General features: G+C 42.3%; 1 protein-coding gene across 1 annotated transcript in view; it reads left to right on the plus strand.

Moving 5' to 3' along the window:
• Nucleotides 1-1,234: 1,234 nt before the first annotated feature.
• Nucleotides 1,235-27,002, plus strand: part of ME1 (malic enzyme 1) — a gene marked incomplete at its 5' end in the record, with an annotated part of 157,869 nt that continues 132,101 nt past the window's right edge. The window contains one exon of the mRNA XM_084261321.1: nucleotides 1,235-1,336. Coding sequence (XP_084117447.1) covers nucleotides 1,235-1,336 — 102 coding nt within the window. The remainder of the gene's footprint in view (nucleotides 1,337-27,002) is intronic.

Below are 27,002 nucleotides of genomic sequence, written 5' to 3' on the forward strand. Positions count from 1 at the left end.
GAGACTCTGTGGGAACTTTTTTTTTTTATTAATTCTTTCAATAAAATACGAGGTAGTAGAATGGATACAAGGCCTACAGATTAAGCATGAAAAATTACAACATTTTGATCTGTTTGTTGCTGCTTGACAATAGAAAATAGATTGACAATAAATTGACAGTAGATACGAAACCCCCTCATTCCTGAGCATTTTCGTAGCCACTCGTTTAAAGCTGTGGAACTTCTCCAGCGGGGTTACAGCATCTGTATGGGCATTACTCTTGCTTACTGACAGGAAATTTAGAAGAATAAAGCCACAGCCACGTAACACACAATGAACTGTAGGCAAACAGTATCAGAAGACGCTGCAAGCCTCAGGGACAGCAGTACAGACCGTTAGCGCTGCCTCAGTACTCTCCATCCTGACCAGGCGTAACCCCAGAGAGCGCAGCTGAAAACCAGCACACTGCCCCCCCCCCCCCCCCCCGCAACCCAAAGCTACTCAAACACGTGCTGCTCCTGGCCACACTCAAAGGTACGCAGCTCATTCCCTTCGGGAAAGGTTGGATTTCATAATTTAATCATGGGATGAAAGGGAAAGTTGACTGTTATTAAAGCACACGGGTCCCACTCATACACGGGAAGAGCCCGGGGAATTCCGCTCGGGCGCGGGGTGCCCCCAGAGTGACAGTGCCCGGGCTCGCAGGTCCATGGGCTGCATGAGGACGCGATGCTGCTCAGCGTTACGCGGTTTCCTTTCCCGCACTGGCTAACGCCACATCCCGCAGGTAACCCGGAGGGATGCGGGAGAACCGCTGGCGCGATTTCCCCTCGGCAGGTGATTAAAGACCAGCCTGTTAACGGGCACAGGGCGACCTGGAGGGGCTCTCGGAAGCGCGAAAAGAGCGCCGACCCCTTGCAAACACCGAGCCGGTGCCCGTTGCGGGGGACTGCTGCCCACTCGGGCTGTGGACGCGCACCCCCGCGCTTCTGCCCTTCGCACCTGGGCGCCCGCCAGCCCGCCGGGGGTGCGCGGAGCTACCGGTGACTCAGCGACTGCTGCAGCACCCCGGTGATCCCCCTCCCGGCGGCGGCGCCGTGCCGCGGCTCTGCCCCCTCCCTCCCGGCAGGATCATCCCACCCCGTCGGGCGGTCACCTCAGCAGGAGGAGCCGCCGCCGTCGCCGCTTTGCCTCCGCTCCCGCAGCGACTTGACAGCAGTGAGCCAAGCCTCGCCTCGCCTCGCCTCGCCTCGCCATGCACGCACGGAAGGCAGTCGAGAGCCGCGACGCCGGCCGGCCTCTGCAAGTCACCATGAAGAGGGGTTACGAGGTGCTACGCGACCCCCACCTCAACAAGGTAGGGGCGGGCGGGGCAGGTGCGCCGCGGCGGCCGGGGTTGCTGGGCGCCGAGGGCGGGAGCCCACTCCCTTGCCCCGGTTCCCCCCGCCCCCGCCTGCCGAGGACAGCGAAACATGCCGCGGCTGGGCGCCGCCTGCGGAGCCGGGCCCGAGGCAGCGGAGGAACCGGGCGGCCTCTCGCCGCCGCCACCTGTCGCAGCGCAGCGCTGGGGGAGCGCCCGCGCCGGCCCGCCCCCGCGCAGCGGCCGCCGGGCTGGGTACGCCGGTGGGGCTGCCGGCGCGGGGCAGCGGTACTTCCTGCGGCCCGGGCCGTGCTTCCTCTTCCTTCGGGGCGGCGGGGAGCCGAGGGAGGCACTGAGCGCTGTGCCGGCCCCAGCTCCGAGCCCGGCCGGCCTGGGCCCTGGGGCGCGGAGCTCGACGCGGGCAGCAGCGCCATCCCCTCCTGTATCTTCCAGAAGAGAGAAGCAGCCGCAGCCCGAGCAGGATGCTGCGAAAAGTTACGCCGCGCTGATGCGAGTTCCTGCTGCCGTGTCTGTTTTCCTGGTCCCCTCCTTTTCCAGCCCCCCTTCCCACGGGTGCCCCACCTTGTTTCCTGCGGGCACACCTGGCTCTTCGTGCTGTTCTACATTTTATACCCTGGCAGGAAAAGGCATTTTTATCACCGTTATTCTGCTGGCAGCTCTAACATTCGACTCTATCTTATCCCCTGCTGTGCATCAGCGAATGCAGTCAGCTCTGAAGAGATGCCATGGCACAGCAAAACCTTTCTGTCACGTCTCTAATTTGCTTAAGAATGGCAATTCTGATTGATAAATCTTTCAAAACATGCTAAATTAATCTGGGGGGAAGAAAAAGCGAAGTAATTGTTTGCACAGTTCTGATAAAGATGCAAGTTCAGATAGCAGAACGCTTTATTGGCCTAACGGGCCCTGGATTTTCTGCCAAAATGAAAAATTACTGAAGTCAAAGGTAGATGATAAACCACACGTCATGTATGAAGTCTTGGCTAAGCTCTTCACCCCAACTTTGTTTTCTTGTATTGCTTCCAATGCTTCGCTCTGGTGCTCTTGACTTGTACCTTTGCATATAGACATTTCACGTAGTGCTGAGTCGTATAAACTGACAAAAGCTAGGTCTCTAGTTTTACTGGATAGGTTGACTCATCAGTAAAAACTCCATATATTAACTAGATGAATAGTGCTTTTATTAGCCTTGGTGCTCAACTACAAAGTTTCCTCAGAGGCTCTCTTGTGTCTCTGTGTGTGTGTAGACCTGAGAAGGTCTCCTGAGGTCAGGTGAAAGGAAAAACTAGCCAAAATGTAAAACTCCCAGGGAGAAACCAATGAGAGGCTGTTTTGCTTGGGATGGCTTTTAAGCAGCTGCAGTATTCATGGAAAAAAGCCTGACACAGACTAACCAGGGAAGACAACCAAACAAAAAATAGGTGTTACCCTAAAATGCATTGCATAAAGAGTACTCAGAGACAAAGCAGGCTCGTGTCTACCTTTTCCCCCTCAAACATCATTATCTCTTGCCTCAGAACAGCATACTTGGAGATGAGGTGCTGAAGAGGAAGGGTCATGCTTGTTTTCCTGGCTTTACTTTTCCTTTCCCCCTCAGCCATAGTATAGCATGTATGTACTGTACAGGAAAGCAGCAGGAAAAAGTACTTCTTCATTACCAGCCACATCTACCCTGTTAATGCAGAGTTTGAGGTGAGGAGTCAGCTGAAGTCTCTGAACCTGGTCTGGTAAAGAATGAGTAAGCCTGTTTTCTGACTGAGGTGATTTTTGGTGGGCGTGGACGGATTACGCCTACTATGTACACATATACACACAGCCCTAATAGATATATTTTATTGCCAGATATAGGGTCAATAAAATCAAATAAGTTGCAGACTGCCAGCGTGGTTGCCTGTTTGATAGCTTGTGGCCTGTCCCCCTGCATGGGAGCTGGTACTCCCCGTTCACTTTCAATTGCCAGGGCTGTTAAACAAGCATCAGATTGCAGAGAATTCAACTTGAAGTAGATAAAATATCTCCTTTAATGATTCTAAAGTACAGGGATTGTTAGCAATTCTGCAGAAGCGCCAGAACTTTCTGCTATCTCCTGGGCCCTAAGAGCTGCAATTCCTTGATATCAGCACTTTTTGTTGGATACAGTGCCAGTTTTAATAGCCTATTTGCATATACTTGGCAAAAGTAGACTGTAAGTACTGAGCAGTGCTATCTAGGGGTGACTTGCAGAAGAATAAGACAAATAATGGTTTCGTGGTCTCTTAAGCCAAGACAGCTGGCCTGTCCACCAGGTAAAGCTGGAGTGTCCTGTGGTATGTGGAAGCTCAGGGCTTGCATACTCAAATAAGTCATTCATTTTCTCAGGCAAGTTTAAAGGAAAACTTTACTGGGAACTATTTATACTTGGACATCTTTAAAAATGGAGGTAAGAATTAAGGAGATGCGCATTTATTTTTTTTTAAATACCTATCTCCATTTAGTGCCCTGCTCATCCAACAGTAAAGCTTAATTTCTGCACACACAGTGCATATACATCACTTTTTATACTTGGTGGCTGGTGAGAGAAAGAACTGTGGGAATTCCAGGGTAAATACACAAATATCTTCTTCTCCACTTGCCCTCTGCTTCCACCTGGATGGCAAAATATCCAAAACATGATAAGCACAGAATCACAGAATTGTAGGGGTTGGAAAGGACCTCAAGAGATCATCCAGTCCAACCCTTGAATGTTTTACTTTGTAAGTGATTCACAAACATATACAAACTTCACTGAGGAAAAGCTTAATAAAAATATTTGGCTGCCTTTGTTTTGTTCTTTCCCTCCCCCTTCTGCTGGGGCGTTTTGTCTATATATGAAAACGTTTCTGCTTTTAGAAGGTCACTAAGTGGTTTGTGCCATCTTAGCAGCAGCGGTGCATCTAGCATCACAAGGAACAGCAGATTGTAACACACTGAGTTTAAGTACATGAGGACAGGTATCCAAGTCTTTCAATAATCACAATTCAGTTTGTAGTCTGAGATTTTTAGGTCCATAGTGTTTAAAAGTGTATTTAGAACTTGTTTGGCATTTTTTCCCCTCAGGCAATTAAATGCATTGTAAGTAACGCTTACAAGGAAAACAAATACAGTTTTCAGTTCTTTTCACTTAAATAGGTTGCATTAAAAACCTTTGGCTGGGAGTTGTAACTCATCAGCTTAAAGAGCATACGGAAGCGTGAAAGTCATTTGTTCTATTCCTACTATAAATTTGATTCATATTTTATGTGGTGTATGAGTGTGCTATTTTTAAAGCATGCAAATCATTTAACAGTAACATCTCACTATTAATTGGTTTTTTACCTTTTAATATCATTTAAACACATCATGCTTCCCAGAAGGTGCTTGTTTTCAGCAGCTAGATTTCAAGATATGCAAACACTTTCCAATAGCCTGGATTAGTTGCCAAGTCTAAACACTTCTCTGACTGACAAACTTTGCCATGGGGGGAGTGCTTTGCTGTTGCTGCAGAGTAATTCAGTGAGCAGGAAATATGTGATTCTATTAAACCTAGGTGCTGGAGGGCTCTCTCCCCTCCCAGTCTGCTTAACTTTAACCTCTCTCTGCACCTGACTACTACCATCACTGCTTAGTGTGCTTGTAAATTGTTGGACTGCCTGCCTTCCTTTTATTTAGGTTGCACTGTTGAATTTCAGAGCAGACTGACTGATGGGGCTGCTGAATATCCAGGAATTCCAAATCCTACCTGCAAAGGCATCGATGTTTTATCCATAGCACCTCCTGTGTGTCATGCTCTTGGATTCTTACTGGGTTCTCAGCTAAGCAGTGACATTAGTTGTTAGTTGTCAATCCACTGGCTCACTGTAGGATTTACTGTACAGCAACCATACGGAAACAGACCAGAGTCCATTTAATCCCAGTGTCCTGTTTGTGACAGTGGCCAAACTGGATCCCTCAGAAGGATGCTTCCACTGATGCTTTTTCAGAATACGAAGGAGCAATTTATTAGGGGGTTAATGCTTGTCCTTCCTATCAGACTATACAGATTATGTGTACTAATTTACTAAAAACCAATTGTGAACTTTTTTTAAAATTTTTTTTAAAATTTCAAGTGGAATCATTATCTAAGCCAAAGAGAAACATTTTCTTCCCATTTTGCCCCTGTGTTTCAGACCAGGGGAAGAAAATGCTTGGGAAATACAGATATGTTATGTTCCATGTATAGCTAGCTCGTTCACTAAAATCAAATCTTATTTTGAGAAAGTATGATCATGTGACTGCTGTGGGTGACGCATAAAAAAGTTCTTTCAACTTTGACTTTTGGTGGTTACCCTGTAATAGACCTCAAAAACCCCAAACCTTGGTGAAAAATCAGAAGCATTTTCTGAGTGAGCTTTTCTCTATCTGATGCATAAAAGAGAATAAGCATTTAAGAAGCTCCTCTAAAAAATCTATTCCTTTATCACATACCAAACAGTAGAAGTATATTTTCCCTTTCATTGGCAGCATTTGTATTTTCACATCTTAAACTTTGCACTTCAGCTGGGACCTCTGCAGTGGCCAGTGCTCAGCAAGTGTTACTTTTGCCTTAGCTATAGATAGATATTCTGGGAAGAAAACTGATGAGGCTGGCAATGGAGGAGGAAAACAGCCCTTCAAATTGCTTACTAGAAGTATCTATAATAATTTGTAAAAGGGTTTTCTGGAGGTTACTTGATATTGCAAGGGATTATTTAATATTTAGTGGTAGTAGGTGTGATGCTGTGTTTTAGATTGGAAGCTCCATGTGAAAGCAAAAGTGTAATATGAGGAAACTTTTTTGCCATGTAGTTGCTGATACACACATTGGCATCTACCTCCTTTTTGCCTATAAACTTTTTGCCCTTCACAACTTTGTAGGTTTTAACAGTAATATTTCCTGGTTCTTATCTCCATCAGATCACCCAGCAGAACAGTTCTGATCTTGATATGTGTAAGCACATGCTGTTTTTCTGGTCTCTGATGACTAAATGGTGTAGTGGTTATGCTAGCACAAAAAGCCAGATCAGTCTGGTCTTTGAAACCTTTTAGAGTGAACTTGTCTCAGTTTTGCATGTGTGCCTCGTGAGCATTGCTTTCTTGATCTATTACTGGGGTTTGTGACACAGGACTTGCTGTTCTGTGGACTGGTAACCTAAACCAGGAGGTTCTTCAAGTGTGAGGCTGGTTCGTATCGGAGACGTTTGCTCTTTAACAATCACAGTCGTAAGTTGTAGACTGGCAGAAGTGCATCTCCCTTGTATCTTTGGGTTTTGGGCAGGGGTGTGAGCTCAGCAGTGGCCGAGTGGTGGGTAGTAGGGGGTACCACAGGGCTGGGTGAGGAGGTTATGGCATCGCCACTGTATTCTCCCTTCTTGAAGTCACCTTCTTGAGCTTTGAGAGAGGAGTTGCGATGCAGTATGATTTCTGAGTGTGGTTTTTTACACTACATGTGACAGGGCTCTAAAAATTAATTTGGTGCTTCTTTCCACCTTTCTTTCTTTAAGGCAGGTTTCTCCCACATACTATTAATAAGGAAAAAGCCTTGGGAAAAGCAGAAAGCATTTCAGTCAGATTATCTTACCTTCTTCTTCTATTTTGTGTATACAGCCTGCAGCATTCATTGCCTCCCAGTACTTTGTTCCTGACCTAGTAGGTAAATTGCTGTGGTTGGTGGTAGATTCTTTTCTTCCTGTTGGCCTCTGGTCCTTTGCTTGCAGTTATGAAAAAGAGTGCTGAGACAGCGAGTTAGGAAAAAAAGTTCTGTGACTTGAATTAAAAGCAAATAAAATAAAGGAGAAGCTGTGTAGGAAGCTATATGGCAGTAATAGCAACTGAACATCTCTGAGTGGCCACCCGAGCTGAAACCTAGAATCGTGAAGCTGTTTTAGGCATTAAAATTACTTCTCAGTTGTATAATGCTCTTGTGAGTGTCAGTAATTGAACACAAAGTTGACCTTTCTTCTTTAGACTGAGGCATCCTACGCGGACTGGTTATAAATGCTACTTGAATAGAAACATTAATCCTGGCACAGAGCACCTTGCAAAGAGGATTTGTGTATTTCGAACGGGTTAAATGCAGTTCTACACTAAGTTTCCTGCGGATGCTGGAATGGCACAGAACATGGGGTTTTTAATTTAATTTTAGTGATGGATGCTGACAACAAGTAGGATAAGAGCCTGCTGAGAAATTGTGCCTCTGTCTAGGTAAATTAAGCTGCAGAAAATATTTGTGCTTCCTGCAGAAAGCATATCTCAGAGTACAGAGGTTCTGACTGTGCATTTCTCCCATTATGTGTCCAATCCTGCTGAATCAGCCTCTTATACCGAGCTGCCTCTGAAAAATCAAGAAGTTGTGGCTGAAAGAGGTACAGGCCTTCCTTCCCCTGGCCCTGCTCCTCTCTCCGAGGGGAGGAGGAAGCGAAATGCATGTGACAGCAATGTTTTTTACTAGCCTGTGACCCCAAGTTAAAATATGGCAAAGACCTTGGCATGCCTTTCCCCTTGTTGCTGTGCACGCGCCAGTGAGTGGTGTACCTGACTTGCTTGCTGCCTCCGTAGCTCAGGCCTGCAGGGGTTGATATGGGGTCTCACGCACAAGGTCTCACTGCTCCAGGCTCTGGTGGCCATGGGCCACTGCTTCATGGCTTGGAAAGGGGGCAAAGGTTGGGTTTGTGTGTCTGTGTAACAAGGTGTTCGCTCCTCTGTGCCTTAAAGAAGAAATTGTCTGCAGTGGGACATTTGACATGTGGTGAAACCTCTAATGTTTTTTTTGCTGTTGTGTGTCGTGTGTTGCTCCCCCCATCCTCCTCCCTGCCCCCCCACTTTATAATGTCGGACAGGATAAGATGCTTTAAAAAAATGAAAATGAGCAGAGTGGTTCTGTTCCTGTGTCCGGGTGCAGAGTGAGGAAGGACCCCCAACCTGATAAGTGCCAGCTGGTGAATAATGAATGTGCATCCATCTTCATGCATTCATCATCTTCTTTTAGCACTGAGTGAAGCCCGTCACAGTGTGACAAGTAGTTGTGGACTTCTAACAACCCAGAGATGTGTGTACAGGCCTATCATCGTGGCTGTAGTGCATGGAACTGAATTAGAAGAATTGTATTTTCCTTTGTGTTGTTGCAGAGATACTTCAAGCATCAGTTAACCAGATTGTAAATGGGTGTAAATTAAGGATCCCTTGGATTTCATGAACAGTGCTGTATTCGATCATGCTGCTATACACACCATGGTGATTCATGAACTCGCTTTAAAAAACTTCTCCAGTGAAGTCACCAAGGCCATCATTGGAGGAAATAGCCTCCGCCTTACAGCTTCTGAGAATAAAGGATCATCTGTCTTCAGCAGGAGGTTTAGTGAGATCCAAAGCTATTGTATAACTAGGGAAAGCACCGGTTTTGCCAACATACCCCATGGCCATCCACAGAGTTAGCTTCTGCAGAAGTGGGCGCAGCAGCTACGCCTCTGCAAACACAACCCAGATGTTGTATCATCGGCATGAGCTGGCTGGTGAGGTGCTGTGTGGCCGGGGCTCTTCCCAGTGCTTCTAAGGCCTCTGCATTTTTTGGCCAGTCCAATCTATCTGAGACTGTAGTCTAATTATCTTATTTTTTGAGTAATCAAGAGGACTTTGCATAGTCCAAATCTCTGAGTGATTTCAGAGAAAAGACATGCCATGGAAAAAGCCAAACGTGTTTCTGTTAAACAAAGATCTCCAAACTAATTTAATACTGGAATTATTTTATGCATATTCCTCAGCATGTTTTTTTTAAAGATTTAATTAAGAGAACCTGAATTAAATGCATAAGAAAACAAGTTTTAGTCTTATCAAAGCTTAAGCTTTGCTAACATAATTTGTTGCATAATTCAGGAAGGAAAAATCCTGACTTAGAAGGCGGAGGTCACAGGGCACCCTGGAGGCAGTTCAGGCAGCCACTGAATGCTTTCTGTTGAAATCAGTGTCTGCAGTTTACTTGGATACTGTTAGTGCCTATTCCTGTGTGAAACACAACACTCGGTGCAGGACTTGAGGTTGTTTACAATGCAGAGGAAGCTGAGGAAGTGCAGAGTAAACACTTTATGTATACATAAAGAATATATAACATAGAACTGTGGGGGATTAAAAAAAAAAAAAAAGCATCATTGTTCTCTCACGCTTCAAATACTTGTGGCTCTCAGCCAAATACAGCCTTCCAGTACCTGAAGGGAGCATACAAACAGGAGGGAAATCAACTTTTTAAAAGGGTAGACACTGGCAGGACAAGGGGATGGATTAAAGCTAAAGGAGGGAAGGTTTAGATTAGATATTAGGGGAAAGTTTTTTACAGAGAAAGTGGTGAGGAGCTGGAACAGGCTGCCCAGAGAGGTGGTGGATGCCCCGTCCCTGGGGGTGTTCAAGGCCAGGTTGGATGGGGCCCTGGGTAACCTTGTGTAGATTCAGGCCTGGAGGTTGGTGTCCCTGCCTGTGGCAAGGGTGTTGTAACCCTATGATCCTTGGGGTCCCTTCCAACCCAGACCATTCTATGGTTCTGTGATTCTAAATATGCCAGGATGTGCCTGTCTTGTAGAAGAGTTCAGAAAGCAAAGTGATTGTTCATTTGCTCTTAAAATACAAACAAGGTGCAGAACAGCAATATGTTCTGTCATTGCATGTTTATGCTTAGGTTTTTACTTAACTTAGGTGTTCAAATAGCAACTGTTACCTGCTGCTGTCTTAGAAAAACTTCTTTTCTTTTAACAAGTTTTCTTTTAATAATGTTAAAACTAAAGTCACTGTTCTGCCTCTTTTTTTTTAAATATATATATTCACAAATTAAGTATCCCTGCTAGAGGTTTGAAAAAATAGCAAACACCTTTGGTTCAATGTAACTTAATTTCACTTAACTCATTCTTCAGTCCTGAGTTTATCTTAATGGATTGTATCTTTGGAATTGTGTAGGTGCTGTGCGGTATTAAATGATTTTGGCATCCAGTTCAGCTGGATATCGCAGTTTAGCTTTCTTTCTCTTGTCCCCTGTGAGTGATACACTTTTAAGTTTGCTTTTGGCATGAAGATAAAGAGTACAAAAACCCTGTTTTTCGAAAGAACAATAATTGTTATGAAATACATCATTCCCTTTCCCACAAAGGCAAAGATATATTTGACTTTCAAAAACCCCAAACTTTGCCTTAAATCTGTTCTGGATGTGAGTGATGATTATAAAGGATGTTGTAATGTTTTCAGTAATAGTTTCTAGCTGACTTACCTTGTTTCTTTCTCTAGATATCTGGCTTTAGGAAGCAGATTTGTGTGTTGAGGTTTATTTACAGAAGAGGCAGTAAAGCCTCTTTGCCTAAATAGGACAAAGGAGCTCGATAGTTACAAATGGAAGTCAGAATATGAGAACACTATAGGGCTAAAATAGAATGAGTATCTGAGTCAGTGAAGTGCTGAGTGTTTGTTTTGGGTTAAATCACTTCAAGTCCAGGATGATGGTTGTATTTTTTGGAGGGGTTGGACAGGAGCAGTGTATCTGAAGTGGAGAAAGCCTCTTTGTATTAGTTGGTAGGTAGATGTCTTTTGAGGGCATTGATGATGCTTCTGCATCTTTGCCCCTAACACGCATATGAGATCTTTTTGTGTTGTTGCTTTTTGTTAAGACAAGATTTCATGCCAAATTCTCTGTGGATGAGGCTTACCAATTACATTGCTTTCTCCAAGTGAAGGCTGGATAAAGCCTTCCACTGCTCATGTGAAAGGGGATTTGGCATGGCTATTTACTAGGTCAGTCAAGGGTTGAGTAAAGAAATAAGGAGTGGCCCTTAAAATAGCATGATAATTCTGATGGGTTTTTTTTACACTGCATAGTGCATACAAATTCTTTCTTTTATTGCACTGTGCTGGTTGCACTAAATACATCGATTTTATGTGGGAATAAATATATTCAGTGGGTCAGTGTAAACGGGTCTCAGAAAAGGTGTCTTACTGTACTGCTTTTTTCCTTCAACGAAGGTGGCTTTCACCCCACACCCTCAGCAGCTGCTTGAAAGGAACACTTTATCCAAGCTCAGGAAAAGTAGAACATCTTGCTTTGCATCTTACCAGGGGAAACATAACCGGTCCGGCTCTATCTCGTAGCCACTGGCCTTGCATTTGCCAGAAGAGCAAAAGTGTTCCAGGTCAGGAGTCTGTGTGAAACTGGAGCCCCTGCTATCCTGCCAGGCTGTTTGATGTACCAAGTATGTGGATAAACTCCAAGTAGAAAATAGGGAGTGCTTCCTTCTGAAGTGTAATTCTTAGGGAGAAAGCCCAAACCCAAACCTGTAGATTGAAGAAATGCATCCTTCATACTAAGGTTATTTTGTAGAGTTCTTACTTTTGCCTAGTGTATGGCAAGAAGTAACTTTCTTCTAATTTTATAGTTACTGAGCGCTCTATATTTATTCTGCAGTAAAGAATGAAGTGGGGAAAACACAGGTGAAAAGAATAGATGGATACAGGAAAGCAGAGTTTAGTCATCATAATGTTCTAAGCAGTTTAAATGAGGTGTGTCACCAGCAGACAGCCTTTCTGGTTTGCTTTGAGGCACACTTCACAAATCCTTAAACATAGGATTGAAGCTTTCTTTGTCTTAATTCAGAACTATGTAATGAGTATGAGTACACACATTCCCCCGCCCCCTGTAATTAGTGAGCTCTACTTCAGAACGGGAGACAAAATACTGTAGTTGATTGGGCACTGGACTGGAAACTAGGTCATGCACTTGTGATTATTAAATCTTTGTCATTAAGTTTTCTCATCTGAAAAGGCAAGCAACATTGGAGAAATTTTGAGGATAAAAACTAGTATAAAGTACTTGGTGTTGTATAATTAGTTATTTCAGGTAATGTTTTGCTATGTTGTCTTTGTACTGCTATAATCTAGTTTCTACTTCAAGTTTTCTTTCCTTCATGGGGGGAATTACCTAGTTTTTTTCAGTAATCAGTCAGCAGGCTGCTACTTCTTTCAAAGTCACATCGAAGTAGACCCATGTCTAATCTGTACAGTCAGAGCTTATTTTGTCCATAGCATTCTACCTTCTGCCATACTGCAATTACAAGTTGACAGGATATTCGTGGATGTGTGGTCTCCTGCATGTGCAAGTTGCTTGATCCATGAAAATCCATTAGGCAGGTCTGCAAATCGTGGCCTGTGCTGAATGCTGTGGGAGGGAAAGGAAGATCTGAATAGGCAGGAAGAAGTGATCCGTCTGTGTAGCTAAACCTGCTCCTGGCTTCAGGCCATGCTGTGCCACAGGCAGATTAGTTCCAATTAGATGAAGTGGTAGCTGACCCTTGGCTGCCTCCTCTAAGCCTCCTGGTTCTGGGCAGCGTGGGTAAGAGTTACATCCATTTCAAATGAGGGGGGTGAAGAGGTGAGAAAGTGTTCAGTATTTATCAGCTGAATGCTTGAGGAAGCTGAGGTCAATTCTTCCTGCAGGAAAAGAAAACCCCTTCAGCTGACCACTGTTTGGTAGTTTTTAACTTGGTGAAGTCTTGTTTCTTCGGGAAGCTGGACTTCGCATCTCCAGCACTTAAGTTCATGAAAAGATGTGAATGAAGGGTGACTCTCTTAAGGGCATTTTTAACTATCTGAAGACTTTACTAGCTATTGGGTAGTTAGAGGTGATAAAAATTTGCAATAAACTCTTTTCCCACACTTATGATTCTGATGGTGTTGATTCCCTAGAGAAAGCCTCCTGCACAGAAAATGTCCAAAGGCTGAATAAAGCTGCCATCCATACCTTATGTGGTGTCCTGTTGCCCTTAAAGATATCTTCTTAACATTTTTCTTTTCTAAAATATGCTACAACAATGCACATGTATTCCTCTAAACAGAATGATACAGCATACATTTTCTTTACACATCAGTTGTTATTAGATTCTTAGGAATTATGCTTCTGTAGTGTTAATACCCAAAAAATAAGATTGTATTTGAAAGATAATGAAGGTTTAACAATTAGCAAGGTGAATATATTTTGATGACAAAATACTGAATTACGTATCTTAATCCTTCCATGTTTTGTATTAATTTGTTACTTCAAAATAGATTCCTGTTTTCAGTTATGGGATTTCAGCAGTGACCAGGAAGCCTACATGATGAATTAATATCTGCGAACCTAATCCTGAAAATACTTAATTATATAAGTAGCTACAGAAGGGTAATGGCTGTGCTCCAAATGGCCAGTGCTGCAGCCCTCAATCATACAATGCTAAGCATTTTTGGCCCTGGAAAATACTTACATGCATCTATTTACTTAAATACAAAGAAATAGCCTTTCAGATACTATAAGGAAACATGGCACATACATAGAAGCCTCTTTCTTACACTTCATTACTTTACAGAGGTGAAGCTGCTTCATGGAGAACAGAGCAATAATACAGCCATGATGTAGAAAACCAAAGCCTGATCAGTTATGGTGAATCTTTTCTGCATTCAGTGCATCTGTTAGCCTCAGCAAATAAGAATAAACAAAACCCAACCACCACTATAACCTCTTTAATCCCATTTTGGTGCTCTGGGTGTTAGAATCCAAGTACTAGCACTGTGAGAAATCCAGGTTGTGTTGAAGATGGCATGGCTTGAGCAGGAATTTTCCCTACATTTCCCGTCCTTTCTTCAGTTGACAATATATGTTTTTATAGGCAAATTAATTTCTCTTTGCAACACCTCATGCGTGTTTGCAGGAGCACAACCTGCTCTGGCTGTAAACAATTCTTTTGATTCATAGTGTGAACAGAGTCCCATCCTCTCTAGATTGTGTATGCTGCTACTCCCTGTGAGTAGGTAAAGGAAAATGCAAGTTAATAAGTAAGTAGTTTTGTCAGTTGTGGCTTATGGGCCTGAAGGGTTCAAAATAATCACAACAGCATGTCCTGGGTTTTAAAAGAATACCTTCTAAATGAAATTACTCCCTCTCCTGTAGTCTTCCATGCTAAGGAACTTGCAAAACAACTATTTTCATAAGCTTTTTCCATGATTTAACCTGACCAGTTTAGTCTGTGCACTGACATACTCTGTGTAGTTTTTTCAAAGCATGTTACTTTGCTTCTGTGGAACATTTTCTTGTTTATTGCACTGCAGTCGGCCTATCTCAATAAGGCTTTCTGCTGCCCTGGCCTGGATTCAGCTGGTTTACACAGTTGTAGGAAATGAATTTTCTTTTTTGTCTCCCCATGCCTGACTCACAGTAACATCAGGAACAGCAATAATACAAATAAATTGAAATGAAAGTACCTGACATTCCTCAACATTAGGTTGATTATTTCCAGTGTCTGGTGATAAAAACTGTGATGCTGCTTGAAATCACAGAATTGTAGGGGTTGGAAGGGACCTCAAGTGATCAAGTCCAACCCCCCAAAATGACCCTTTTTTTCCTGAAGCTATGAAGATCACTGTCTGAATAGTAGCTACTCAGTAGAAAGAGCTTGCAGTATCATGGGGAATGTGAGTGGAGTATTATTCTAAAACCATATGATGTTTCCTATTGCAAAGGATCTCAGGAGTTCTCTTGTCCAACCTCCTACTCAAACCAGGGTCAGATGCAGAGTGAGAACAGGTCGCTTAGGGCTGTGTCCTGTCAGGTCTTGAAAACCTCTAAGGAGAGAGACTTTACAGCTTCCCTGGGCAACATATGTATGTGTTTGTGCTCATGGGAAGATTTCTATTTTTTCTTATATCAAATCTGAGCCTCTCTTGTTTTATCGTATGCCTGTTGTCTCTTGTCCTTCTGCTGTGTCCTGCTGTGGAGGGTCTGGCTCTGTTTTCTGCATGAGTGCTGGAAAGCTGCTATGAGGTTCTCCCCAAACCTTCTCCTCTCCAGGCTGAACAAGCCTAGTTCCCTAACAGAGGATGTACTTTAGCCCCTGATCATCTTGGTGGCCTTTAACTGAACTCGCTCCAGCTTGTTGATGTCTTTCTTGACTTGGGGGTCCTAAGTTGGACTCTGATAGATGCGGTCTAATTTGTGCCAAGTAGAGAGGTACAATCAATTCCATCCAACTAGGCTCCTGTTAGTATGCGATGCCATTGTTAAAATAGCTCAGGATACTGTTGGCTGCCTTTGTTGCCTGTCCACACCTGTGGCTTCTGCTCAGCTTGCAGTCCCCCAGGTCCTTATTGACAGACCTGCTCCTCCTCATCCAGTCAGTCTGATGCTACCCTGAATCATTGCAGCCTGTATTGTTTCCTTTCTGGATTGCAGCACTTTGCATTTGTCCTTGTTGAATTTCATAATGTTCCCGTCAGCCCATACCTCCAGGCTAATTTCCTTTGAATGGCAGCCCTGCCTTGGGTGTATTCATGACTGCCTGTATTTGGTGTCATCTGCAAACCTGATGAGAGCATGCTCCATTGCCTTCTCCAGGTCACTGATAAAGATGCTAAACAGGACAGGTTTCATTACAGACTTCTGAGGCACTCCCCTTGTTACTGACCTCCAGGTGGAGTATGACACATTAACTGTTTCTTTTCGAATCCTATCACCCAACAACAGTTTTTTATCCAGCTAGTTGTCCACCTGACTGTACTATCCCAACTTGGGTCCATGGGTTTTTTGGAAGCCAGTTTTGAAAACCATACTTTCAAGGTGAGATAAATGGCATCAGCTTTCACCCCTGGTCCATAAATCCAGTCATTTTACTATAGATTGATCAGGGGTGGTTTGCCCTTGCCTTAAGCCCTGTCCGTAGTGTCCTGCTTGCCTTCCTCACTCCCCTTAGGATCCTGAACTGTACTAGTCCATGCTCACTTCACCCAAGGCTGACACTGATATTGTATCCCCTGTCAGTTCTGTTTTATTTATCAAGAGCTGATCCAGCACAACATCACCCCTGGCTGGCTCACCCAGTAGACTCTCCTATATTGTCCCTGATTATATATTCCACTCTCCAGTAATCTTCAGGATTTTTTGTGTTCTGTCACATTGTTCTTCCAGCAGAGGTCAAGGAGATTTAAGTCTACTGTAAGAACAAGGCCCAGTGGTCTGGGGACTTACATTGTAGTTACTCAAGGAAGAAGGACAGTTACTCAGCCTGATACTTGTTTACTATTGTTGGTATGTGCTGCAGTCAGAGATTTCATGTATTCAGCTAACTATTTACCATCTCTCTATATTAAACAGCAGGAGAACTATCTGCACACACATAGCACATGTGCACGATCTCTCTGTGAAACTCGTAAATCCAAGTCTCTTGGCAATATCCTACAAGTTTTGGAATACTATTAAAAAAAAAAGAGAGGCTATTGTGTCTTTGGTTCCTCTGCTGCTATCTGTGAGATATCAACACTTCTGTAAAGGAAATAGAGTGCAACTCAGAGAAATACAGAGCAGCTTCTTGAGAGGCTGGGAAATACTTATTCAGGCAAACCCAAGGCCATGCTTTCTTTTTAGAGCTTCCTTTTGTTGGCATAAGTAGCTGTCACAGGGGAAAGGTCTAGCGGAAGCCTGTAGTTCTGTAGTTCTCATCCCGTTCTGCACCGTCTGGCCTGAGAGAAGGCTATCTGGGACTGTTACCAAAAAAAAACCCTAACCAAAAAAAATTTGTTATTACTGATTGAAAGGAATTCTCTTAATAACTACTAAGTGCACAGTCCCATCATCACCAAAGAAATTAACTTCTCAGGTTGCAAACCTTCCATCTGGGACCACAGAATAAATGAGCCGTGACTTTTTTTTCCCCCCACAGTTGTTTTCACTTTCCTCGTGATCGTTATGGCCTCTCAAAGGTTTTGGTGCATGGGAATTAAGTGGTGAGCCACAGTCCGAGTGTGCTGCGTAGCAGGCCTATGGATGAAAGGTTTGAAAAGCCTCCGCAACAACTCCTTCAAGCTGTCATCTGCTCCAGTTGAGTGAATTGTTAAAGTAGATCCTACCTCCGTTACTAAATAAACCAATAAAAAAGCTAACAAAGGCAACTTAAAGTGCTGGCTAGCTGTCCACATGTAGTGTGCTTTAGTTGAGATTTCACGCCAGGTAGAAAGGCTGGGCTGATGCTGTCATAATGATTTCTCTCACATGGAAAAAGGAGCAATTCATATTCATCTGGCTAGCTTTCTGTCTCTAATTTTTGGAAGTGCTTGTTCTCCTTTATTCCTGTCTGTTTTCAGTTGTCAGATGTTCCCATCACACTTACCTTTCTTAAAGATGTTTTGCAGCTTTGAGGGGTTTTTTGATTCTCAGTGGTTTTAGGTGCCCTAATAGTACATTGGAAACTGAGAATGAGAATCACAATAATACAGATTGGAAGTTAATCTGGTCCAGTTTTCTGCTCAGAGCAGGGACAACTTCAAAATACTGCAGCTTGTATGAATGGAACAGAATCAGATCAAATGGAGTCTGATGGACCTCTATCTGACAAAAATGGGGATGCCTATGTGCTTTTACTTTTGGGTTCTTGCTCCATTACACTGAAAGCTTGGTGAATGTTCCACCTACTTCAAAGAAGTTTTAAAGCTGTCTCCATGGTTTTGACTGACCACCTTCCCTGCTGTGGTCTTAGCCTGCTCAAACAGGCTGGGGCTCTTCAGGCTCGAGTCAGCTCAGTGACGGGAGAAAAAACTCATCTTCTAGAGCTACACCAACTATGGAGCTTACAAGAGACAAGAATAAACCATAAAGTTTGGCTAATGATGAAGACAACATATAGGGGCTGCCCTTGACATAGTCAGTGATAATGGAGTAGAACCAGCAAAAAACATCTTGGTGAATCAGAATCTCCAATGACCAGGAGCCTCTTTTTAGGTAGAAAGCCAGAATCTTATGCTGTTTCTCCTCTTGGAATTAGAGGATGTTTTTTCCAATTTGCAGTTGTTCTGAGTCATGTGTAATTCTTTATGACTGCACAATTCAGAATAATTTAATCATATTATCCTTGCTTATGTTAACGTGTCAGTAGAAATATAACAAGTACATCATAAAAAAAGGATGTGACATTTTTCTCTTCTGTATTCTGTTGTAAAGCAGAGCATTTGCAGTACCCCATGCTCATGTTTGAATCGTTTCCAGTCTGGTCTCTTATGTCTTAATTAAAGTAATGTGCTTACATATATAAGTTTGCAAACTGTTTGCAAATAATAAACACTCAGCCCTGTATGGCCTGTGTCTTCAAGAGCAGATTGTCTTGATCTGTAGACCAGATGCCCACATTATGCACTGTCAAGGATTTCTTTAGGACAGTCTGGGGCTTGGAGCTTTTTAAAAATTTATTTTAAATATTTTGGAAAAGATGTAGATTCTTTTATATTTTTAAGGCTTTTTTTTTTGGTCTGTATTCTGGATTTTGATTTTAGTTTTGTTCTGTTTCTTTGGTAGGGGCTAGGAATTTTGTTGGGGTGGGCTTTGTTGGTTTGGGTTTTTTTGTTCTTTACTTTTGGGCTAACTGTGGTCTGATCCTGTGGACTGAACACTTGCTTACAGCTCAGGCGTATGAGGTGAACTCCTGGAACACAATTATGTTTTATCCCAAAAGAATTCAGTAAGTGCTCTGAGACTATTCCATAGTATAAGCCATATACAGTGAGTTGTGACAGTCAAGAAACTTGATTCAAAAGCTTGCATCCAGTTCAAACACTCTCCCCATCCCTCTCTAAATAAAAAAAAATGTAAAAAATGAGTAAATACGGTATTCAAAAGCTTTAATTGTCTGGGCTCAAGCATTTCTATAGCCCCCATTAGCTTTTATTGAAGTAAAAATGTTTCATAGGATGTTTTAAATGTAAGTAGATATATTTTATGGTTTAAATCCATTCACTTGTGTATCAGACCCAATACATGAAGTTGCTGTGGCTCAAAGTTAGAGCTGATTTACTGTTTGCTTATTGTACCACTTGAGCAGCCATCCTTCTTATAACAAAGAAGTGAGAGAATTTCACCTGTAAATAAATAAGATCAGTGAGATGAGACGTACCAGAATGCAGGGAGCACTTTCCTGGGAGTGTCCTGTCATTTCCCTTTCAAGCTGTCATCTGCTCCAGTTGAGCGAATTGTTAAAGGGAGCAAAAAGGAGCTGAAAACGCTACTGGCTGGCTACCTGTAGATGGGTTGCTGTAGTTGAGAGAAATGTTATTTATAGAATGTAATAGTGAAAGAGTGAAAAATTGTACATGCAGACATGCCTGTGTACAACACACTTTTGTGTCTTCCCACTTACATATATAAAAATAGTTTAAGGAAAACCTTCTCAGTTGGGAGCAATACTTCTTACCTGTGTGTGGATATGAAGATAAGGTCTAGTTCTTAATAGCCATCAAAACGTTTTGTGCTTGGGGTCAGACTGATGAAAATATTTCTGCTGCGCTCATGTTACCTGATGTTCTAACATCAGGTCTGGTCTAATGTATGGCTGCACTGGATCCTGGGGATATAGAACTGGTTTAGAGATTGGTGGCGCTAGCTGTCACTCCCAGAGTTCTTCTCAGCTTCAAGAAAAGCAGAACTGGCTGTTCTCTTTCCTTCCTGATAAAAGTTTTTGTCTGCTATGCCTATTAAAACCTTAGCAAGCATATTTTCAGCTTCCTTTCCTTGGCTCATGTTTAGTCCCTTTGAACGGACAGTCTTTGGGTCAGTGTGGTTTTGTGTGTTTACTCCAGTCATACGTGGATGGAAAAAACCAAAGCAGAAGTATATGTCATAGACTCATAGAATGTGTAAGGTTGGAAGGGACCTTTAGAGGTCATCTAGTCCAACTCCCCTGCAGTAAGCAGTAAGTATATAGTAACATATAGAATAAAGCTATTAATATCTGCAGCTGTTACTACTGTTCTGTGGCTACTGCTGTCTTCCTGTGTATTGTCTTAGTCCAGTACTATTTTATATGAAATATTAAAAAAACAAAAAAATGATGTAGGTGTCTGCCTTTATGCTGTTGAGCTAGTAGTATCTTGTTATAAGGGATCTCTTGCTGCCACTTAGTGCCAATTAAAATGCAAACAGTTGCTTCTGAACTTGAATTCATTTAGGGGAGATTCTCCTGTTGCAGACCTGCTGCCAGGATGCTGGTCTGTCTGCAGCTCCTCGTGCTACTGTGTGTATATCTAGGAGGAAACTCCTGCTAGAGCTGACAAATCCTATATAGGAGTATCATACGGGAAGTTGGTTTTGGATGGTTATGTAAATCTTTTGATGGCTAGGTACTAATCCTTGACAAAATCCCTTGTAGGATAAGGGCAGGGCTGGGTAGGGGTTTTGAGGTAGAGTTGAAAAGCAAGGCAGAATGGGAATTGTGTACTTCAGCATTCCTAATGTGTCACAGCCTGAAAGGGTTCCAGAAGAGTTTTCTTATTGTAAGGGTAGTTATGTTTTCACTGGTATTTCTACAAGAGAAAGTTGATGAAGTGCATGCCAGAAATCACCTCATCCAAGGAGCTGGAATGCTTCAGGTTTTGTAAATATGCTCTTGGAAAGTGACCTGACAGATGATCTGTTTCCCCTTCCCCACTTCAGAAATAACTGGTGTGACCTCGCTATCTGCTCTCCCTCTGCGAGGAGAATAACAAGGCTTTCAATTCCCGTCATGGGGCTGCATTACCCAGGGCTCTATATTAGTTTCCATTTCATTTAGTACAAATCTTGTTACAAATGAGTGACCAGACTGAAGCAGTTTTTGGCGTGTGCATGTGTTTGAAGTGCTGCTTGCACACGCTGTTCAGCAGAAACAAGTTAATGCTAACCAAAATTCTTTCACCAGATGTGCTTTTTTTTTTTTTTTAATGTCAGGGATGTGAAGAGTTGCATTTGAAGATTCTCTAAAGGAGGGCTGGGCAGGGGTGTTGTGGAGGAGGACTGCAACAAACCCTCTGCTGATGCAGCTGTGTTGTTAGAACCTCTCCTGGAGATGGGATGTATGGGTGTCTGCAGGAGGAATTTTTTTGTCACTGTAGCTTTGCTACTGTCTTAGGCAGCGTAAACTGATCTACCAAAAGCAAACGTCTGCTGGCATGTACGCGAGGACTGTCACTCACATAACTACTTGTCTGGAGTTTGTGACTTCCTCCACATGCTCCAGCCTGACACAATCATCTCTGTTGGCGTAACATGGGCTGCTTCTATGTAGGAGAGGGACATAGAAGTGCTCCAGATTTTGGTATCTGCAGAGCTCAAGCTGAAGCAATGTGAGAGAGAAGGCTCACTCTCTCTTCCCCCCATTGCTGAAACTTCTGCCTGTAGCGTTTAAGAAAAAAAAAAAATATTCTGAATCATATTTTTGTATGTGGATGCAAATGATCCCTTCTGGAATTCATCTCTTTAGTGCACTTTAGAAATATACTACTCAATTAACAGATACTGTAGGGAATTATTGTTGAACTTGAAAAATGCAGCTAGCCGTTTAACAGGATAATATTTGTGGGTTTGAAGATTCTCTTAGAATCAGTGTACCTTAATGGTTACTGCAATGTCCACTGGCTTCTTTGTGTGTTTCTTGTTTTAGTAAGAGCTGTCCAAGGGTGAGAATTGACCAGAAAATAAATCCGTCTGGCAATGTCTTTCTCGAAAACATTTGACTTTAGACTTTGTTTCTAAATTGCCAAATAGTGTAAGATGAGCAAACACACTAAAAATAATAATAATAATAAAAAAAATTTGCCTGTCTCTAATTATCTGTGCAATGCTGAAACAAAAAAGTCACAGTGGTCCTATAAATATTTCTGTGATGTAACTTAGAAGCAATAATAACTTTGTTTAGGACAGTCCAAAGAAAAAGAGATGACTATCTTTCAGCCACTCATCATTGACATTAAACCATGGATAAAATAAGGTTGCTAATGAGAGGAAAGGAGGTTAGATTAAACCTCTCACCTTTCATAATCTCAACTAAAAGTTTTCTATGAAAATACAATAGATGCTGTTATGTAAAATGGTCTTCTGACCCTTCAGAATAGACAGACATTAACTAGGAAGTTACCTAGTTTATCAAGAATATGCCTGTGTGTATAACAGGGTGTATGTGGTGGGTTCTGTGCAAACAAATTCAGAATTTTCTAATTTTCATGTTCTTTTGACAAGTTGTGTCCCTGCTTTAGAACATTAAAGGTTAGAAATCTCTACATGCTGCTCAGGTCATTCTCTTGCATGTGGGAGAAATTAGAGTACCCAGTAGGGTTTTTTTAAATTGTTTTCTGTAGTACTACTACTAATAAACTTGTTTAAGCCTTTAAACAAAAGATTTCACTTTCCAGAGGACTGGTAAATAGTTCTGGTTCAATGTGTTAATTTAAATATCCCAACTTTAATAACTTGTCCAGCTGGGAGATGCTTTCTCAGTGGATGATGTGCTTTGGGGACCCTTGTATTTCCCTCTAAGTGTGTGAATCGAAATTCCCTCTGAAAGCCAGATGGGAGTTGGAAATGATGATATCAGTGAACCTAGAGCTCAGATCATGATTACTAGGTGGGAACAAATGACTTGGCCAAGAAATTCCAGTACTAGTCAATATCTGTAATTAGTTGTAATCACTATAAGTGCTCATTCAACAGTGTATAGATTCTCAGCAGGGCTGGGATAGACCTCCCTCACTCTTCAGCAAGTCCCCATCCCCTCCACTGTTGAGGCTGCCCACCCCTGTCTGGGACAGGAAATGTTACCTTCTGCAGTGTGATTTAGGCTTTCCATCCAGGCATAATTAGAAGCAAATGCAAAGTCAGGTGCTTTGTGTTTGTGTGGTGTGTGTGAAGCAGGTTGCAGCAGCCCAAAGTGCTTTTGGCTCAATTATTGGCAGCACCAATTTTTTTCATTCTTGTAGTCTTCTGAGCTTGGTTTCTTCAGCCTTCACATTTGCATTCGTGCCTGTTCCCTGATCTTAATGCCAAGGTTGGACTTGCTCTATATTGTCCATGACTCCTACCTTTGAGTTCTCTTTCAGTTGTCCACACAAAACGATTCCTGTCAGTGTTTCAATTGCTCAGTTGCCTTTTCATTCTCCATCTGCTCGTGCCTTCTGCTTAACTTTTCTATTTCCATTGCTTCGAGTCACATCGTTTCAGCTCTGTGCTCTTTCTCTGCTTTCTGTCGTGCTCTTTCAGCAGCTCTCAGCATATCCTTATTGTGCCTTTCCTGGGTTTATTTTTTTTCTAGAAATGTCAGCAACTTCTTTTGGCTCCTGTGAGAGTCAGATAGATATAATCAAATCGGGTCTGTATCCCCAGGAAGGCCCGTGACTTAGCAGTATTAAGGCTTACTTCCTGTGAGCAGTGAGAAATGTTGTTTTTAACTATAAGGAAAGCAGTTTTTCTCATGAATCTTGTAAACAGATCTTAAAGTTCAATCTATGTAAATGACATTTCCTACTAGAAAAATAAGCTCTCATTGGAAAATTTTGCATAATATAGCTTAGACATACAGTCTTATTTTGAGTGCCAGTACTGATGAAACAAATCAGATCATTTCAAGGGTTGTGTTGCTATGCTGAGAGACTTAAAACTGACACTTCTGTACGGTGCTAGAAAACACCTTTGAGACAAACCCTTTTGGAGATGGAGAGCCAGACTAGTCCTTCTCAAAATGACCCATGGGTTTGGAAGATTGCTACTCCCACTTCACACAGAAAGCAGTTTTAGATTGCCATTAAGCTCTGGGTACCTTGTCATCAGGAGTGACTGTGAACAGCTGAAGTCTGCTATACCTTCATGTGAAAGGATCTGAACAGTCTGACAGTATTACTACAGTATGGGTAGTCCAGGTACAGACAACCACTGTTGAGAAGGCTCTGGAGAGACCTTATAGCAGCATTGCTGTATTTAAAGGGGTCTATGGGAATGATGGAGAGGGTCTGTTTACAAAGGCAAGTAGTGATAACACAAAGGGTCATGGTTTTAAAGATCAACGATTTAGGTAAGGTATTAGGAAAAATTCTTCCTTGTGAGGACAGTGAGACACTGGCACATGTTGCTTGGAGAAGCTGTGGCTGCCCCCTCCCTGGCAGTGTTCAGGGCCGGGTTGGATGGGGCTTGGGGCAACCTGGTCTAGAGGAGGGTGTCCCTGCCCATGGCATGGGGGTTGGAACTGGGTGGTTGTTGAGGTCCTTTCCAACACAAACCGTTCTGTGTTTCTATGAATGTGGTCCACTTTTCTATTTAAAGTTTCTACCATAAGCTGTCTAAAACTGCAAAAAGGCAGTTTGGGTAACTGACACTAAAGAGCAGGTTTTTGTGCTCTTTGAAACACTTTTGGTTCAATTTTTTTGCTGTTAGAACTGAGAAAATAAGCATTTGTGTTTTGTTTAATTTTATGAGACTTTTTATTGTCATCCTTTCATCTTTTAGAGAAAATGTTTGACATTCAGTAAAGAAAAATTTTGCCTTGATGTCAAAATGTGTGTCTGTGTGGTTTTGTTTCTGTTTCTGTTTCTTATCTCCCTAATTCTTATCCTTGAAGACAGTGCATATCCTTAACATACTCATGTGGAAGTTCCCATAATAGCATATGACAAATAGGTTTCAAGATCATTTACTGCCAGACTGGAAATAAGATATATTCCCTAATATGTGTAAAAAAGGCAAAAATAATAAGACAAAATTCCCATTAATGGCTTTAGTTACAGTGCACCAGATGAACTGGAAGTACAGTGTCCTTCTGTGCTCTGTTTTGCTTCATGAGCTGGTCTTCTAACCATGGGGTATCTTGTGAGTTTTGAATTTAATTTAACAAGAATGACAAAGAAGATGCAGCCAAATCACCAAAAATTTTGCATAACAATGTCTGGAAAGGTAACACACCTCAAAGGGAGCTTTCCCTTGGATTTTCAGGAAGGTTAAAGCTAGAAGTGTATGCTTGCTCAAGTCCTGTGTATCCACAACATCATGGATTTCAGCTAGGCCTTTGGTGGAGAGGGATTGCTTTTTTTTTGGAAAAGCTTTTGGGGGGGGGGGGCTGCATAGTTAGATACTAGAAGACAGGAAAGGTGGGAATGGAGGGGCAACACTTTCTTCAGGTTCTCTCTGCTGTACTTGAGGGTATGTTTTGCTATGTCAGAATTGGAAATTGTTTTCTAAGGATAATTTGGTGGAGTGTTTTTTGTCTTATTTCCATGTTGGTTTAGACTTGAATTTCTGTCAGTGTTTCACAGAGGTGAAAGGGTGAGTAAACCCTTGATTGGTTTGAAAACCCAAGCAACTTGAAATGAGTCAGATCTCCTGGGAGGGGATTCTTGCCATTTTTTCACCTTTATGAATTTTCTGTCAGGTAGAACTCGTCTGTCCCTGATAGCAAATTCAGGTGGTTTAATATTGGCTGGTTTCCTTAACTACCATTCAGATTTTATTTCCATCATATTAGATTTTCTTTAATCTAGTATTTGCTTTGATGAATCTAGCTCTTTTGGAGAGCAGACAAATAAAAAGAAAAATGATATATCCTATTTTATCACAACTTTTTCCATGATGTATTTCAGTCTGATCCTTTCTATGCAGATCTAAGCAGATAGAGTTGATATACAGGTAGTATCTTGGCAAAAGCAGAGCTATATGAATCCATCTGGTAGAGCAGTTTCAAATGCAATTGTTCTGCCATTAGTAGAAACCTTCCTTTGATCAGCTAACTGCTTCCATATTCTGGAAGGCTGTTGCATAACTTTGCTTTAACTGGTTAAATGATAGTTTTAGGTAACAAAGTCAGAGCTCAAACTAAGATTCTGGGTTCATTGTACCTTATTTTTCCTGTTAGGTATATGTTTTATAAATTCACCTTCTTGGTCAGTCTGGTGGTTTTTTTGTGTGGGGTTGGGTTTTTTTTGGTTGGTTGGTTGGTTGGTTTGGGTTTTTTGGGGGGGGGGGGTGTTTTTGTTTTTTTTTTTTCCCTCCTGTCTTAACCTAGAGGAACAGATCCAAACAAAATTGTGTCAAAGTTCAGAAAAGCTTATCATTTTTAGGAAGATGTGTAACTATGACGAAGTTAGGTGCTCACTTCTCTCCCTTAACTACCATTTCAGATGCTGTATATGACCTTCGCCTATGGGTCTGGTAATGAGTGTAGCGACTGGTGGCTACTCTGAGTTTTTAAATATTCAAAATAGAGAAAAAACCCTTTTGTGAAACAGGTGCTTCATTGCTACATACTGAGCAAAACTAACAGAAAATGTACATAAAGAAAAGACGACTATTGATTATATATACATTCTTTCACTAAATTTTGGGATTACTGACAAGAAAGCCCACTAATCTACTGACAAGTGCCAAAAGAAATAAAAGAGAGGTTTTTTGTTGTTTTTATGTTGACTGTATGTTTGCTAAAGGAGGGAAGGTTTAGTTTAGATATTAGGGGGAAGTTTTTTACAGAAAGAGTGGTGAGGTGCTGGAACAGGCTGCCCAGAGAAGTAGTAGATTCCCTGTCCCTGGAGGTGTTCAAGACCAGGTTGGATGGGGTCCTGGGCAGCCTTGTGTAGCTCCAGGCCTGGAGGTTGGTGTCCCTGCCTGTGGCAGGGGGGTTGGAGCTCTATGATCCTTGGGGTCCCTTCCAACCCAGACCATTCTATGATTCTATGATTCTATGATTCTATGATAATTAGAAAACTTTCTTGCTTTGGATTGTTGCATTAGTGAATGCTTGGATTTATGCATGGTCAGAAACCTGTGATGCCCTTGATGATGCACCTTTTCAGAGGTCTTAGAGATGGGTCT

Source organism: Gallinula chloropus, assembly GCF_964237585.1.
Source record: "Gallinula chloropus genome assembly, chromosome: 3".
In the NCBI taxonomy this organism is placed as follows: domain Eukaryota; kingdom Metazoa; phylum Chordata; class Aves; order Gruiformes; family Rallidae; genus Gallinula; species Gallinula chloropus.